General features: G+C 47.0%; 1 protein-coding gene across 6 annotated transcripts in view; it reads right to left on the bottom strand.

Moving 5' to 3' along the window:
- The window catches only part of LOC106570077 (sodium bicarbonate cotransporter 3), a 66,033-nt gene that overhangs the window by 12,801 nt on the left and 34,855 nt on the right, over nt 1-18,377 (bottom strand). For 4 of the 6 annotated variants that reach the window (XM_082961089.1, XM_014142041.3, XM_082961091.1 and 1 more), the window contains exons 4-11: nt 15,669-15,807; nt 14,704-14,864; nt 14,216-14,404; nt 5,441-5,559; nt 3,689-3,846; nt 3,351-3,438; nt 2,965-3,111; nt 2,377-2,489 (exon numbers count right to left, since the gene is read on the bottom strand). In XM_082961089.1, coding sequence (XP_082817215.1) covers nt 2,377-2,489; nt 2,965-3,111; nt 3,351-3,438; nt 3,689-3,846; nt 5,441-5,559; nt 14,216-14,404; nt 14,704-14,864; nt 15,669-15,807 — 1,114 coding nt within the window. Of the gene's footprint in view, nt 1-2,376; nt 2,490-2,964; nt 3,112-3,350; nt 3,439-3,688; nt 3,847-5,440; nt 5,560-8,928; nt 8,958-12,524; nt 12,847-14,215; nt 14,405-14,703; nt 14,865-15,668; nt 15,808-18,377 lie in introns of all 6 variants that reach the window. The other 2 variants (XM_082961093.1, XM_082961090.1) reach the window with 2 other exon arrangements.

Below are 18,377 nucleotides of genomic sequence, written 5' to 3' on the forward strand. Positions count from 1 at the left end.
ACCCTTCTGGGGCCCCTGTGTGTAGGATCAGCAAAGTGGAGGTGGTGTTTCCTACCTTCACCACCTGGGGGCGGCCCGTCACGAAGAACAGGACCCAGTTGCACAGGGCGGGGTTCAGACCCAGGGCCCCGAGCTTAACGATGAGCTTGGATGGTACTATGGTGTTGAATGCTGAGCTATAGTCAATGAACAGCATTCTTACATAGGTATTCCTCTTGTCCAGATGGGATAGGACAGTGTGCAGTGCGATGGCGATTGCATCGTCTGTGGATCTATTGGGGAAGTAAGCAAATCCATCCACCTGACAGGTATGGCATATCAAGAAGCTCATTAAACAGCATGATCATTACACAGGTGCACCTTGTGCTGGGGACAATAAAAGGCCACTCTAAAATGTGCAGTTTAGTCACACAACACAATGCCACAGATGTCTCAACCGCAGACCACGTGTATGGCGTCGTGTGGGCGCGTGGTTTGCTGATGTCAACGTTGTGAACAGAGTGCCTCATGGTGGCAGTGGGTTTAATATCTTTGAAACTGTTGCATGTTGCTTTTATATTTTTGTTCAGTATAATTTGACCCAATATTATGACCATGGATGAGTAAATTTACCCTGATATGCATCAAAGTACATTTTAAAACAGTTAGTAGATTATATTGTAACATTTTTATATGCTCATGTATGGTTTTGCAGAAGGATTTTAGGCTGAAGTCCACACATCAGCTACAGCCTATGTCACGACTTCCGCCGAAGTCGGTCCCTCTCCTTGTTCGGGCGGCGTTCGGCGGTCGACGTCACCGGCTTTCTAGCCACCGCCGATCCACTTTTCATTTTCCATTTGTTTTGTCTATGTCTTACACACCTGGTTTCACTCACCCAATTACCTGTTTATTATTTAACCCTCTGGTCCCCATGTTTGGTTGTGAGTGATTGTTTGTTGTATTGTGGTCCGTATTTGTGGGCTTGGTAATTCTCTTGTATTTTGATGACTGAGTAAAGTTACTTTTATTTCCTCGTCTCTGCTGTCCTGCGCCTGACTCCTCTGCACCAGCTATACATAGATCCTTACAGCCTACCATTACATCTGTGCTAGAATTACAACTTCCTTCACACAAAGTACGACAAAAACTCAAAAGATGCCCAAAGGTTATTCTGTGAATTTGGCTAATACACTTTCCTTTGCCTTGGTATCGAGTATTGATATTGAGTATTATGATACTAAACCTGGTATCGAAGTCAGAAATTCTGGTATCGTGACAACACTACCATCAATAGGGTCTGCCAGAAAAAAAATTGGAGCCCTCAAATGTGGTACACATTTTTGGACACTTTCTACAAGAATGAATTGACATTTTAGAGATCTTTGTTTAATGGTCATTTCCTAACTGTGATGCTTAGAGCTAGGTTCCTTGCTGAGGGGAACCCTGTTAGTTTCCCACCAGGGCTGGACACGCTCCTGCTCTCTGACCCAGATACCACTCAACCCATTCACACCCAGGTTTCCACCTCACACACACAAACACACTCAACCCACCACTCTCAGGTCTAAGTCACCACCCCTTTGTGTGTTCAGGGACTGCATAACACCCTGTAAAGACTATCCCTTATCCCTACTTTAGTCTCTCTCTCTCTCTAATGCTCTTTATCCCTCCTTCCCCCCCCTCTACCTCTCTCTCAGTCGTTCTCTGCCGGCATGCTGCTTTTTATAGCAGCACGCCGAGAGTGGATCTGCGGAGGGGTAAATAATGCAGTGCCCAGTCTGCGAGGTGTGTGTGTCCTGGGGGAGTGAGGTCACAAATAATCACACTCTACCAGCAGGGCAGCCACGCGATCTCAGAGACTTTCACCCGGAGAACCTGACAATTTACTTATGTCAGCATCGTAATTGTAACGTGGGCAGTGCATTGGTAATGTCACAGTATGTGGGCATTGTATGTTATTCATTTTTGCCTTCATAAACAGTTTCAATACTGGATTACCTTATACACGTTTAATGGATTTCATCAAGAATAAAAAGCATTTTATTTCTATGACATCAAAACAGTTAAAAGAAAAAGTTTTACTGCCTATTGCCTATGTCATAACATAGTATTTAAAAAAAAGCCGTAGGCAGTGTCTCAAATGATACCCTATTCCACATGTATGGTAGTCCACTACTGTTGATCACAACTCTATGTAAGAAATAGGGTATCATTTGAGATTTACCCTTATCAACTCTTCTCTATGGGGCAGTTTCCCCAGACACAGATTAAGTCTAGTCCTGGAATAAAAAGCAAGCTCAGTGGGGAATCTCCATTGAAAAGGCTTTTAGGTCCAGAATTAAGATGAATCTGTGTCCTGGAAACCTCCCCTATAAATTCATATGCATAGCTCACCGTCCGGTTCTCTGCAGCTCGGGCCCAGCTCCGTGGCCTTCATCCTCCTCCTTCAACATCTCCCCAGAGGGTGAGGGCGACCCGTTGGGCTGGGAGGGAATCTTCCTCTTCAACTACAAGTGAGAGAGACATTATAGGTTTGGCTCAGATGGTAGAGCATGGAGTTGGCCACGCCAGGTTCATGGGTTTGATTCCCGCTGGGGCCATCCATAGGAAAATGCATGCACACATGACTAAGTTATTACAGGGCTGTTATATCCTCTACTGCCACCAGGAGGCACAGTCATAGACATCATGGAAACGTCATAGAAAACTACCACGCAAGCCGGTGTTCTTTAATCCTGGAGACCCACAGGTGGTACAGGGCAGACTATATTTCCAACACATCTGATTCATCTAATCATCAAGCCCTTGATTCATTGAATCAAGTGTGCTCATGCTAGGCTGAAACAAAACCCCTTGTGGGTCTCCAGGATCAAGATTGAAGAGCACTATGTGACCAATCATCTAAAATCAGGCTTGACTTCAGACATGTCGATTTTCTGTTTCTGTTTATAGGCAGAGCACATTGTCAACTTAGACCCTCACCTGCGATGGGACGTTCTTGGGGGGTTCGATTCGTATCGAGGGGTCCCATTCTCCTGGGGGCAGGACTGTCACCTGGTCCAGAAATTCATCTATCCCAGACAGCAGGTCCATCCGATCTTTGGCCTTGTACGCCACATCATGGAATATCTACAGTGAAATGCAGGAAAGAGTATAGCTTTACGTTTTGATCTTAAAATTGATCTAATCTGAACGCCACACCTAAAGATCCCCCCTGGCGGGAAAAAGTTACACAAATGAGTTGTTCTATTCTATGCATGTGGGGAGGGAGCTAATTCATGTTTATGACTGACTGTTACTAATCTTCATAAGACTATAAAGGGTAATTGCACAAACAGCAGCACGTAAAACATCTCCCGTCCTCTCACCTCATCTGTCATCAGTGTGGCCATGGATCTGCCAATCTCATGGTACTGAGGGCCTTTACCGTGTGGACCCAGCAGCAGAAACAAAAACCTGTAGGGGACACAAACCATTTTCACACATTAGACTGAACGCAATGTAGATGGCCAGGTATAGGCAGATACAATGTATTTTATTCAAAACCCAACATAATTTAGTATATTTGGTGATAGGACTTATGACTCCAAATACTAATGGTTTAGGCTAATGGTAGGGGAGCAGGTGCAAGAATAAAACCTAGAACCAGCAGGTTAGACAGAGAAAGAGAAGTGAAAGAGTGGGTGTAGAGATGTAGTGTACCTACCTGGTGGGCACGGGCACCTCCGTGAGCCCTGTGATGAGGACGGCAGGGGACAGGCGTACGAAGGCGATGATGGGCCTCTCCAAGAAGTCCACCTCCCCTACCAGCACGTTGGACGCCTCGGCGCCCGGAGGAATCTTCTTCATGAAGTTCATGTCCACCTAAAGGAGCGGAACGGGACAGAGAGAGAGAGAGACTTTAGGATGTAACAACTATATAAGACAGTGTCTCCCAATCCTGGCCCTGTTTCTGTGACTCCTGTGAATCCTGGTCCATCAAAGGCTTGATGATGAGTTGATTAGTTGAATCAAGTGTGTTAGTGTTAAGGGGGAAAAAACTAAAAATGTGCATCCCTTTGGGTCTCCAGAACCAGGATTGGGAAATTTCTTACCGCGCCCGCCCGCTTCTGCTGACTTCTCGTCCGACTCCCACCCACTCCCGCCAGAACTGGTCCTAAATCTGGCCCCAGTCCCGCAATGTAGGTGTATGGGACACAGCTTGCTTTGCATCCCCAGTCCCAGCAGTTTAGATAACACATAGCATACAAAACAGAAAGACCAAGCGTTTTCGAAATAACCTTGCATAACTTTAAAAGAAGCAGGACGATTCGCAGGCAGACAAATGCATGCGTCATCAATGTTTATTTCCAGTCAATGTCGTAGCCTAAACTATAGCCTATCCTATTCAGGAAGTAATTTTCCATGGAAAGACAACTGCGCCGTGCTTCTCCGCCCATGCATATAGGCTACAGGCTATTTAACTGAGACCACACATAGGGGCATTTGCTCTCGCACGCCCAACAAAAACGAGGAGAGGTAGCCTAACTGAAATTGAAGCAGAATTAGCCTATAAGAGTTTGTGAACTGTGACACAAAAAGTTTTTTTTTTTATACAATAGATAACACATACAACACAGAAAGACAACCGTTCAAAATAATCTGTGGGACTGTGACATGTTTTCATCCCAAAGTTGTCTGTCTGACCGACCGCAGCATGAAAACCGCCAACCGCGCTGCTACGATCTGTCGGGGACCTTAGGTCAATGCAGCTCTATATTGGGAAACACTGGTATAACAAATCAAGCCCAGCAAAATATATATGTTATGTCATTATATCTACCTGGAGCCCAATTGGCACAACAGAGTAGGGAGAAACTTCAAATGAAAGGAAGGAATGACTGGGGATGGAGGGATCATGCTCAGTGGCAGATAGCAGCTATGGATGGACGCTAGGGTTGGAGGAAGCTACGTTGTTAGTGGCATAGAGGGAAGCTATAAGGGGCAGTACTGAGCAAAGGAGTCCCTTTCATCACAAGGTGGGTTGTTTGAACTATGTAACAGAGCTGGGAGACCTTGCCCACTGAGATGGGTAATATCCGCAACTCTCTCTCTTCCCACACACACTCTCCCTCTTTTGATTCGACTACCCCAGTCAAGTATGAGATTGCTTCTTGGAAAACACATGAAAGCTGGTTGTAAGCTGACTCCTCACGGCCGCCAGCCTACTTATTTCATGGTTGAAAAGAGTCACAAAGGGATATAATGAGGGATAAGATCTCACTTAACCAAACCCAGTTATTGAATTAAAACAATGGACAGTTCACTTTGAGACTGGCTCTTGGTTCTAGCAGGCAGGGAGTGGGTGAAGTTTCTTATGCTCAGAGAGTAAGGGCTGTGATTGATGATGATTGTCTTGGATGTCTGAATGAGAGTGGCTGATGATGAGGGGTTTTCTTTGCCCAGTTGCAGGGGTTACCTTGCTGAAGTCCACACTGCTGTTCTCTTTACTGACCCCAGCTCTGGAGGGCCTCCTCTCTCCGGTCTTGCTGCTGCTATCCAGGTTACTGGGGACAGAGTGCGTGGACATCAGTGGCCCTGCAACGACAGACAAGACAGACAGACAGACAGACAGACAGACAGACAGACAGACAGACAGACAGACAGACAGACAGACAGACAGGGGATAGCGGCAGAAGAGTGTTAGAAATTTCAGCTCTGGAGGACCCGAGGCACCTGCTGCTCAGTGCATTCTCGTGGATACATTAGAATGCCTACATTTGATAATATTGTGTTTTTCATATATCATTTTATATGCAGAGTTTGCAAAGCATCAAAACACAATACAGGCTCTTCTATTGAAAATGTATTCAAAAATGATGTAGCTATACTCTGACAAATGGTTTGCAATTCTTTTTCAATAGGTTCTCTGTATAGGTTCTCCAGACTACAGATGTATATATAATAGTATTTGATACATAGTTTGACTTATACACTCTCAAAGACCTTAACAAATTGCTAACATAATTAAAATTCATTATGGCCTGCAGTGATAAGGGTTCAAGAAATTGTGCATCTGCCTCCCCACTTCAATGCACCCTATAGCCATGTGAGGTGAGCCGTACACAGGAAACGCCAGCACTTCAGCGAGGGAGACATGCATTGAGGAAATGACCACAGAAATGAATGAATTGTAACATAGCAACACTTCACTCCCTCTGTCTCAATCACCTAGAACGTAGATGAATGTTCAAATGAATATGAATGGGTGAATTTCCTTGTGGTCATCCTTGACCTGTGACCTGTTGTAACCTGGCCCTGCGGGCTACTAGGCAGCCCCGTTGGGATGAACAGAAGCGCCATCGCTCACATTCCTTACAAAGCCCCTGGGAGTGACAGGGATTAGTGAAGGTTGCATCCGCGGACACACTTCATTCAGGAAGATAAAGCCCGGAATGCGGGCTCCATGCTGGACCTCAGGCCACGGTCCATATGCAAACGAGTCCGAATAATCAAATCATATCATTCCAAAACCAGGGGTAAACTGAGGACAAAAACTACTGACTCTATGATAATTTGCCTTCATCTGCATACTAAGAGCTGACACTACATGTACTGTACAGTTGGCACTATGCATTGGGGCAGGTAGCGTTCTCCTGTCATCCGCCAAACCCAGATCCGTCCGCCAGACTGCCAGATAGTGAATCCACTGATCCAGACTCCAATGGCGGCGAGCTTTTTACCACTGCAGTCGACGCTTGGCATTGTGCATGATGATCTTAGGCTTGTGTGCGGCTGTTCGGCCATGGAAACCCTTTCATGACGCTCCTGACAAACAGTTATTGTGCTGACATTGGCTGAAATAGCCGAATCCACTAATTTGAAGCGGTGTCCACATACGTTTGTATACATACTGTATATACACTGAGTGTACAAAACATTAGGAACACCTTCCTAATATTGAGTTGCACCCCCTTTTGCCCTCAGAACAGCCTCAATTCGTTGGGGCATGGACTCAACAAGGTGTCGAAAGCATTCCACAGGGATGCTGGCCCATGTTGACTCCAATGCTTTGCAGAGTTGTGTCTAGTTGGCTGAATGTCCTTTGGGTGGTGGACCATGCTTGAAACACACGGGAAACTGTTGAACGTGAAAAACCCAGCAGCGTTGCAGTTCTTGACATGCTCAAACCGATGTGTCTGGCTCCTACTACCATACCCCGTTCAAAGGCACTTCAATATTTCGTCTTGCCCATTCACCCGCAGAATGGCGCACACACACAATCCATGTCTCAATTGTCTCAAGGCTTAAAAATCCTTCTTTAACCCGTCTCCTTCCCGTCATCTACACTGATTGAAGTGGATTTTCACCTGGATTCACCTGGTCAGTCTGTCATGGAAATATCAGTACACTGTTTTGTACACTCAGCAGCCAACATTGCAGAACCAATTTTAGTTTTGTAAACTATATAAAGTTTCTAATTTTAATTTAGAAAATAAAGACAAATGGCATGGGCAAAATGACTGGCATCCCGGAGCTACTACTTGGTTGCACAGCCTTTGGCCAGATAACTGCAGACAAATGTTCTTGCAGCCATCAATGAGCTTGCGGCTCCTTTCACGGGTCATTTGTCCTACTTTTTAGCAGCAAACTGCTCTAATTCTTCAATGTTTGAGGGGGTCCCCTCCACCAACTGCTGTTTACAGATCTCGCCATAAGTTTTAGATGTGATTAAGATCTGGCCTCTTCTCTCGCCACTCCATTACAGTCCATCGTCTCTCTTGAACCATCCCTGGGTGCTTTTGGATGCGTGTTTGGGGTCGTTGTCCTGCTGGAAGACCCACAACCTTCAATGGAGACCCAATTTTTGGACACCGGGTTGAACATTGCACTCCAAAACACCTGGTAAACAGCAGGTTCATTGTGCTTTGTGTACGTTCAAGGCCCCCAGTACCAGAGTCAGCGAAGCAACCCCACAGCATTATCAAACCTCCCCCATCTTTGATTGTAGGGAGGGTGTTCTATTCATTGTATGCTACTAAAAGCTCCAACAAATCATCTTTAACCACCTGTCTATGCAAGCATGGAATTCAAACTCAAATGAGCGATACTCAGAACAAGGTGAAGTAAGTACGTAGTATATCGTTTGTTGGCAAATGTTGTCATGTTGTCAAGCATGGGATTCAACGTTCACTCGAGCGATACTCACAGCGTGGTCAAGTACGTTATATTGTTTCTTGGCAAACGTTGTCTTTATAGACATTACGTAATGGAAGATTACAGAACCACACTAGTACTTATAATAAGACCACCAGCTGCCACCCTTAATTCATGTTTCTCTCCAAACCATATATATATATACACACACACAGGGGATAAAGACTATCCAGGTCTGGGAAGACAAAAAGTCATGGTGGATGACACTGGGACTGAGAGAGTTACGTGCCAACGTTACAACCCTCCCACCCCAAACCCCACTCTATGGCTTTATATTTAGCATGCTGTTTGCACACGTAGGAGTCTCGAGCTAGACTCTTAATGGAGACAACATCTCTGAGACATCTGTGTGTTTATACTCAGGAATTATGGAGGAGAGATGCCAAACAATGCTGCTCTGGAAAAAGACAAGATGTTTTTAAGTTGTTTAAGTCTGTCCTGACTGTATATTCACGATAGGACAGTCACCAGTGACGGTTACAGCTGGGAAGATACGCCATGATATGAGACCTGTTGCCATAGTGGCGAGTCTGGCGACTCAATTCTTACACTGACTGGATTTAAAAAAGGCCCTCAAGGGATGGAAAATAAGGGATGGAAAACAAGGGATGGAAAATAAGGGATGGAAAATAAGGGATGGAAAATAAGGGATGGAAATGTGCAGTCGATTAAACCCCTTCAGGTTTCATCTTAGGACTGAATGAAAAAAAGGTTTGCAATGAAAAAGTGGACAAAGAAATATCACAGAACCAGGGTTCAACCAAATCTTTTTTTTCTTACTGTTGGCCAAAAATCTACTGGCCTGAACAGAATTTCTACTGGCCCGGACATTGTGTAGTTAAAATGCATTGCCTAAGCAGGACCTACAGGTTGGCATGTTTCCTCTCTATATTCAGCTAGCATTAGGCTACATTTGGTTATTATGGAATGTATCAAAACGCTGTGTAATACAATCTAGCGATATAATTCTTTAGAATTGCATTCATTGGGAAAGGGGGATACCTAGTCAGTCATACAACTGAATGCATTCAACTGAAATGTGTCTTCTGCACCCCTCTGAATCAGAGAGGTGCAGGGGGGCTGCCATAATCAACCAATCCATGTCTTCGGCAACCAGTGGGTTAACTCAGGGGCAGAACAACAGATTTTTACCTCGTCAACTCAGGGATTCAATCCAGCAACCTTTCGGTTAGTGGCCCAACGCTCTAACCACTAGCCTACCTGCCGCTCTAACCACTAGGCTACCTGCCGCTCTAACCACTAGGCTACCTGCCGCTCTAACCACTAGGCTACCTGCCGCTCTAACCACTAGGCTACCTGCCGCTCTAACCACTAGGCTACCTGCCGCTCTAACCACTAGGCTACCTGCTGCATTCGCTTTGTTTCATTTTGAGAAGATTTTTTTACATCTGAAAATAGGACCCCTTTAAGACAACTGTGTTTCAAAAGAGAAGATATTGATCTGGCCACAGTAGGCTAGCCAAGACAAATGCTAGCTGTCTTTTTGTAGCTTTCAATGTGCAGACTATCAACAGTAGCCAGCATATTGCTAGCATGTTCACTATTGAAGGTTGACGTTTGTAAATCAATTTCCCTAAAGTAAATGGATTGGTGAGCGCTTCTTTTTACTCTGGACGGCTTGCGTGTGCCGTGTGACCGGATCAACTTATGTACTGCTCGAGAAGTTGTGAGTCGCGATCAGCGTGGTTGAATGAATGGCCAATCATATTTCTCAAATACAAACAGCATGACTTTTCCGCATGTAGTCTTCAATGGTTTTCAAGACTGCAACACGGCAGGTAATCTCAGCCATCCCCTTCGATGGCGCCGGAGGGGATGGCTGCCATTTTATGGGCTCTAAACCAACCATGCTATTTTGTTTGTTTTCTTATGACCAAAAAGAGCTTCTGGACATCAGAACAGAGATTACTCATCTTGAACTGGACGAAGATCAGGGTGCCTGGTAAGGAGCCGGCGACGAGTGGCTAATATGCCTTTGCCATCGGTACTATTGGTCAACGTACAAGCACGTATATCCTACCAACAGGACATTAAAAACAGGAATATCTTATGTTTCAACGAGTAGTGGCTGAACGACGACATGAATAGCATACGGCTGGTGGGTTATACACTGTATCGGCAGGATAGAATAGCAGCCTCTGGTAAGACAAGGGGTGGCGGTCTATGTAGATTTGTAAACAACAGCTGGTGCATGATATCTAAGGAAGTCTCAAGGTTTTGCTCGCCTGAGGTAGAGTATCTCATGATAAGCTGTAGACCACACTATTTACCAAGAGAGTTTTCAGCTATATTCTTCGTAGCTGTCTATTTACTACCACAGACCGATGCTGGCACTAAGTCCGCACTCAATGAGCTCTATACGGCCATAAGCAAACAGGAAAATGCTCATCCATAGGCAGCGCTCCTAGTGGCCAGGGACTTTAATGCAGGGAAACTTAAATCAGTTTTACGTAATTTCTACCAGCATTTTAAATGTGCAACCAGAGGGAAAAGAAACTCTAGACCACCTTTACTCCACACACAGAGACGTGTACAAAGCTCTCCCTCGCCATCCGTTTGGCACATCTGACCATAATTCTATCCTCCTGATTCCTGCTTACAAGTAAAATATAAAGCAGGAAGCACCAGTGACTCGGTCAATGAAAAAGTGGTCAGATGAAGCAGATGCTAAGCTACAGGATTGTTTTGCTAGCACAGACTAGAATATGTTCCGGGAATCTTCCGATGGCATTGAGGAGTACACCACATCAGTCACTGGCTTCATCAATATGTGCATCGATGACGTCGTCCCCACAGTGACTGTACGTACATACCCCAACCAGAAGCCATGGATTACAGGCAACATCCGCACTGAGCTAAAGGGTAGAGCGGCCGCATTCAAGAAGCGGGACTCTAACCCGGAATCTTATAAGAAATTCCGCTATGCCCTCTGACGAACCATCATACAGGCAAAGCATCAATACAGGACTAAGATCGAATCGTACTACACCGGCTCCAAAACTCGTCGGATGTGGCAGGACTTGCAAACTATTACAGACTACAGGAGGTCAGAGAACTGGCCGTGTGGTGCCAGGACAACAACCTCTCCCTCAGCGGGATCAAGACAAAGGAGATAATTGTGGACTACAGGAAAAGGAGGAGAACACGCCCCCATTCTCATCGACGGGGCTTTAGTGGAGCAGGTTGAGAGCTTCAAGTTCCTTGGTGTCCACATCACCAACAAACTAACATGGTCCAAGCACACCAAGACAGTCGTGAAGAGGGCACGACAAAACCTATATTCCCTCAGGATACTGAAAAGATTTGGCATGGGTCCTCAGATCCTCAAAAGGTTCTACAGCTGCACCATCGAGAGCATCTTGACTGGTTGCATCACTGCCTGGTATGGCAACTGCTCGGCCTCCGACCGCAAGGCACTTCAGAGGGTAGTGTGTACGGCCCAGTACGTCACTGCCATCCAGGTGCTAGAACGATGCTAGAACGAGGAGCGGAACCGGAACGACGAGTTCCACCCTCTCTCTTTGCAAGTCACGGGCCGAATTTTCCCTTACCTACGAGATCGTGACTTGTCCAATGACGAAAAACCCCAACACCAGAACTACATGCTCCCTGCTATCCCACACATCCCATTCCTTCCCAACAGATTCTAAGGTACCAATTATGTTTCCGGAGATCTGTCCATTAGAGATTACATAGCAGGTAAATGTCAACTGGAACGCCAAAATGCACGGGCAGCCCAGTGACTGAGGAGATCCACTGGCTCGACATGTTTTTACTGGCCCATTGTTAATGTCGGACCCTGCAGAACTATGGTATGGTAAATGATGAAACACATTCTCGAGAAGAGCCATGCACACACACTGACCAGAGAGAAGTGGAGGGACCAAGCCAAGCAAGGTGGGGTTAGTGTGGAAGGGCCGGATGAAGAAAGGTGGAGATAGACAGAGAGAGAGAAAGGATCGTGAACAATAAACAGCCTAGGAATGGAGCGAGATGTGAGAGAAAAGGAGAGAGTGCAGAACAATGTATTTGATAAGACTAAACTAGAGAAACACAGACAGAGAGGTGTGCAAGAAAAAAACAAGGTAGAGGGAAACATTGTGAGGTCTTGTTGAGTTAATAGAGGAGGGGTATAAAAAGTGAACCTTGCTGGGGGTTTGTCATGGATTTGTAGTCGGGTAGGGAAGGAGGGCACAGCCAGCATGCTGGTGCTAGTGTTCTCTGTTCAAGCCGTGACTCACACTGGCAGGCTACACAGATATTTGCCTTCTAAGGGCAGCTGCTGGAGCCCTTTAGTCTGCAGCGACGGATGCCGATTGGTATACGCCTCCTTATCCTTTGTAATGGCGGTGGGTGGCGACTCGTCGTCCTCAGGCGGTGACACCACCACCTCCGGGATGGCCTGGGGGACCGGGGCGGGTCCAGGGGCGCGGGGAGGGTCTGGGGAGCGGCGGGGAGTAGGGGGGGTGTTCTGGGGGGTGGTGAGGGGCGAGGGTCCGGGGGAGGACCCCCCAGCGGAGGTGGAGGAGGAGGAGTTAGGCAGGAGGAGGTTGAGGAGGACGGAGACCCGGGACTCTCGCCTCTGGGACAGGTTGGAGACGGAGGCCCCCGGCTTCAGGGAGTGGCGGGAGGCAGAGAGGCCCTCCCCTGGAGCGGGGGGAAGACACAACAACAAAGAAGGGAAAAGAGGGAGAGAAGAACGGGAGGAGGGAGGAAAAAGGGGGAGGATGGTAAAAGGAGGAACATATGAGGGAGAATGTCATCAGAGAGGTGGTTTTAAGGGTGCATTCTCTGGGGGCAGAGAGAGAAGGTGGTGGGAGCTTGGGAGGAGTGTGGTTAGAGAGAGACAGAGGCGTCGAGAGGTTCTTGCAGGGGAAAGGTGAGAGAGGGGAGGTGTCCACAACAGACCAATAGGCTTGTCCACTCACCAATCACACAGTGACAGACTGAGGGGGAGCATTTTGGGTAGAGAGATGCTTGCAAGCAGGAGAAGAGGTGTGGGTTGGTTAGCATAGTGTCAGGGTACAGTATATTGTGCATACAAATACAGAACCACACACAAACCAGACATACTTCATATCTGTCCAAGCTGTGCAATAACTTACTATGATTGTGTAGCACATTAATATATGACATTTCACACGTATTTTATACCCAGGCAACATTGCATTCAATGCATTCAATAGAACAAAATGTGACAGTAGGACAGAGACCAGAGACCATTAGAACTGTAGCACGAGCTCGTTATTTCAGTCACATAAAACAGTCACACACCATACTCATCGTTCACATCACACCCTGAGGTCATGCTCAGCAAACGAAACATATCGAACTGCAAGAAGAGCATCAGCCCAACCATTCCAACATAGAGTAGAAGCCATTGTTAATTCCTGAGGCCAAACCCTGAGCCAGGCCAGCCACACGCACCATCCGCACCCAGATGTATCTTTTACGGTGGGGGGGGGGGGGGGGGGGGGGGGGGGGGGGCAGTAGTAGTTGTCTCTATGAGGCTTATGACCTCATTGTAGCATCTACTCACTTCATTACTTTGACACCTCCTGAACTGCCATGGTGGATTTGGTCTTGTGTGGCTCAGTTGGTAAAACCATGGCGCCTAGCAACGCCAGGGTCGTGGGTTCAAATCCCGCTGGGGCCACACATACTAAAATGTATGTACTCACTGTACTGTAAGTCACTTTGAATAAAAGTGCCGGCTAAACGGCATAGATCACATACATGATTGTTGTGGTCATAGCATCTCCCACATACACTCTTAGGAAAAAGCGTTCCAAAAGAGGGTTCTACATGGACCCCAAAAGGGTTCTACCTGGAACCAAAAAGGGTTCTCCTATGGGGACAGCCGAAGAAGCCTTTTGGAAAGCTTTTTCCTAAGAGAGTATCTGGGAGATGCTGTCACCTTTCCCTTTTTTGGAATACCAAGGATTGCAAAGATTATCTGAACCCCTCGAGGCTTGAGGAAAAAGAAACGGACTGTGCGTGGTGCAGGGGATCTCACCGTGTCTCTCAAGCAACAACGGGTCTGAATGTTTCTTGCCTATGTCTGCGATTGAGCGGACCAGCGGGATGCGGTTGCTGAGTTTCCTCTCGTTCTGGTGGTGGTGTCTTTTCAACATGGCCTCACGCACTTTCTGACACAGCTCCTCCTGCAGCTGGCCTGACGCCACCATGCTGTCAATCAGCATGTCTGGACACACACATGTAAATACACACACACGTATGCATTGTATTGCCTTGTATTGTTGTTCATTTGGAGGTTTACACCACTGGTACACACACACACACACACACACACTTGCAAATGAGCTTGCACGCACACACACGCGCACACACACACACATATGAATTCAGTTTCACCTTATTGAACCCACTTTTCATTATTGCCTTGTTTATCGTTTGCACACACAAATCGAAATAATCAAATAGCGTGCGCATGAGCGTACGCACACGCACACATACACACAAACTCTTCTGATAGGAATGTACCTGCGATCTCCTCGATACAGGTGGCCCTCATGTCTAGCATGACGGTTCCGTTGAGGATGCAGCTCCTCAGCTCAAACAGGCTGTGTAGAGACAGGGTGGCCACGTAGGGCTTGCTCCAACGCTCCCCTCCATCTTCCACGTCCTCCTCAAACTTCAGCCACCTAAACACGCACGCGCACAGACACAAGACAAGCACACACAATAAAAAAAAATATCTAAATCAAATTTCCCCAATGCTGACTAAGAACAGCTCGACCAGAGGTTAAGACCAGGCCTGAACGTACTAGACAATTTGCATTCCCTTGACTGGTTCACTTTTGAGAGGTAATGGAAAAAGTTTGATAATGTTTTTCCGGCTTTTACCTCCTGTCAGACTGAAACCAGTTTCAACCAGTTTTTTTAAGAGAGGTAAATTGCTGTGTATTTGCGTCTGAGCCGTGAGCGTAGGCTGACATTGTCTGGGATGGTGATATTGCCATGGCTATGGAGGATGACTAAGATAGATTGACTCACAGCCAGACTTGTAGGCAGTAGAGCTCTGTCAATCTTACCCATTACTCATGATAACACATTCCCACTCACACACAAGACACGTCACTATCTCATAGTTCTCTGTTCCCCAGCCCCCGCAAGACAATTTCAAGAGGGTTATAAAAGGCCACAGTTTACCAGCCTACAGTTTTGGCCATTAAAAAGTTGGTTTCCCTGAATATTTACCACAGTCAAGAAGACGACTTCAAAATTCTCAAGATGCAAAGTTAAACTCATCGACGTTTCATGGAAAACCGGCGGTAGCAATAAAGTGCCACTGAATTTAGACCTGAATGAACAAAGAACGACATGATGAAGTCACATGGACCCCGGAGTGTGGATGCTGGACCCTGGAGTGTGGAGGCTGGACCCTGGAGTGTGGAGGCTGGACCCTGGAGTGTGGAGGCTGGACCCTGAGCTGGGCTGTGAACTACCTGGCTGTCTCCTTCCACTCGGTGGCGCTCCCGTCCCTGAAGGACAGCTCGTCCAGCTCGGTGAACAGGTCGTGGGGGACGTGCTCCACGTCGTCATCTTCCGTACCCAGGATGAACTGCACCCGCTGGGAGGGCGTGTCTAGAGGGGGAGGGGAGAGAGAGAAGACAAGAGATATAGAGACGAGGACTGGAGGAGAGTGTGGGAGGAGCAGGATCCAACGCTTAGCTTCTGAATGAACTGCTGTGAATTCCCGTAGACGTAGATGTAGACACACACACACACACACTCACACACACACACACACTCTCCCCCTCCGTCAGTGTCACTGCTTGCTCCTGGAGGCCTGGGTTTGCCTTTAAGAGTGACGTTCCATTCACAGCATGCACACTCTCTCTAAACGAACGGACAGATAGATAGATAGGTCTCCATGTTTCTGCCTCTATTTGAAGAGCTCAGCCAAACACTCACAGATGCCTTAGAGACTTTGCCAGGTACCCTGGCTACTACAGGTTTCTGTTTCTGCCTCTGGGAAGCATGACACAACACAGTATTTAAATTGACAATAATAATCCAAATGTTATTTGGGAGAATGCTTGAGGGTAGCAGCTGGGGTGGGAGTTGTTTTGAGTTGACTGACGTGATTCCAATACGTTATGATTATGTCTAGTGCTACACAACTGACTGATCCAAATTAGCCCATGGTAGCCTACTACAGAAACACATTATTTACATAAGTATGTTGATATGAGACTAGAAATTGAGCTTAGGTACATCCTGTTTCCATTGATCATCCTTGAGAGGTTTCTACAACTTGATTGGAGTCCACCTGTGGTAAATTCAATTGGTTGGACATGATTTGGAAAGGCACACACCTGTCTATATAAGGTCCCACAGTTGACAGTGCATGTCAGAGCAAAAACCAAGCCATGAGGTCAAAGGAATTGTCCGTAGAGTTCCGAGACAGGATTGAGTTGAGGCACAGATCTGGGGAAGGGTACCAATAAATGTCTGCAGCATTGAAGGTCCCCAAGAACACAGTGGCCTCCATCATTCTTAAATGGAAGAAGTTTGGAACTGTCATGTCTATTTCCGCTCCCCCTCTCCGGCGCTCGACATCGCCAGTTTATTCATTATTACGCACACCTGCCACCATCGTTACGCGCACCTGTGCCCCATGAGACTCACCTGGACTCCACCACCTTCCTGAATACCTTCCCTATACCTGTCACTCCCTTTGGTTCCTTCGCCAGGCGTTATTGACTCTGTTCCTGTGTTTTATGTTGGTACACTACTCATTTTTCTTGTTTTATTTATTATTAAATTCACTCCCTGTACTTGCTTCCTGACTCCTAGCTTGCACGTTAAAGAATAACGCCTCACCAAAGGTATGCAACCGGGATGTTTTTTTATTTTTTATTGGTGACATCGGGTCTAAGTGCAGCTGCCGAAGCAACCGGGGATGCCTCAGCCGGCTCGTCAGGCTCCCAGGCCTCAGCCGGCTCGTCAGGCTCCCAGGCCTCAGCCGGCTCGTCAGGCTCCCAGGCCTCAGCCGGCTCGTCAGGCTCCCAGGCCTCAGCCGGCTCGTCAGGCTCCCAGGCCTCAGCCGGCTCTACATGTTCCCGCGCCTCAGTTGGCTCTACAGGTTAATGCGCATCAGCAGAAGCAACAGGCCCGCTCCTGGTCCTCGGGACCGTCCCTCTGGTCAGCGTCCTGCGGTTGGAGCCACGTGTCAGGGAGGGGGTACTGTCATGTCTACTCCCGCTCTCCCTCTCCGGCACTCGACGTCACCAGTTTATTCATTATTACGCATACCTGCCACCATCGTTACGCGCACCTGTGCCCCATGAGACTCACCTGGACTCCATCACCTTCCTGATTACCTTCCCTATACCTGTCACTCCCTTTGGTTCCTTCCCCAGGCGTTATTGATTCTGTTCCTGTGTTTTATGTCGGTACGCTACTTGTGTTTCTTGTTTTATTGATTACTAAATTCACTCCCTGTACTTGCTTCCCAACTCGAAGTGTACACGTTACAGGAACCAACAAGACTCTTCCTAGAGCTGGCCGCCCGGCCAAACTGAGCAATCGGGGAGGGCCTTGGACAGGGAGGCGACCAATAACCTGATGCTCACTCTGACAGAGCTCCATAGTTCCTCTGTGGAGATGGGAGAACCTTCCAGGAGAACAACTATCTCTGCAGCACTCCACCAATCAGGTCTTTAAGGTAGAGTGGCTAGACCAAAGCCACTCCTCAGAAAAAATAGGCACATGACAGATCACCTGGAGTTTGCCAAAAGGCACTTAAAGGACTCAGACCATAAGAAACAAGATTCTCCGGTCTGATGAAACCAAGATTGAACTCTTTGACCTGAATGCCAAGTGTCACATCTGGAGGAAACCTGGCACCATCCCTACGGTGAAGCATGGTGGTGGCAGCATCATGCTGTGGGGATGTTTTTCTGTGGCAGGGACTGAGAGACTAGTCAGGACTGAGAGAAAGATGACCAGAGCAAAGTACAGAGAGATCCTTGTTGAAAACCAGCTCCAGAGCGCTCAGGACCTCAGACTGGGGCAAAGGTTGACCTTCCAACAGGACAACAACCCTAAGCACACAGCCTAGGGCCTGAATACTTATGTAAATGTTATATTTCAGTAGTTTTAAAAAAATATATAAATTAGCGACATTTTCTAAAAACCTGTTTTTACTT

This window comes from Salmo salar, chromosome 14 (genome assembly GCF_965601325.2).
Source record: "Salmo salar chromosome 14, fSalSal1, whole genome shotgun sequence".
NCBI classification, from domain to species: domain Eukaryota; kingdom Metazoa; phylum Chordata; class Actinopteri; order Salmoniformes; family Salmonidae; genus Salmo; species Salmo salar.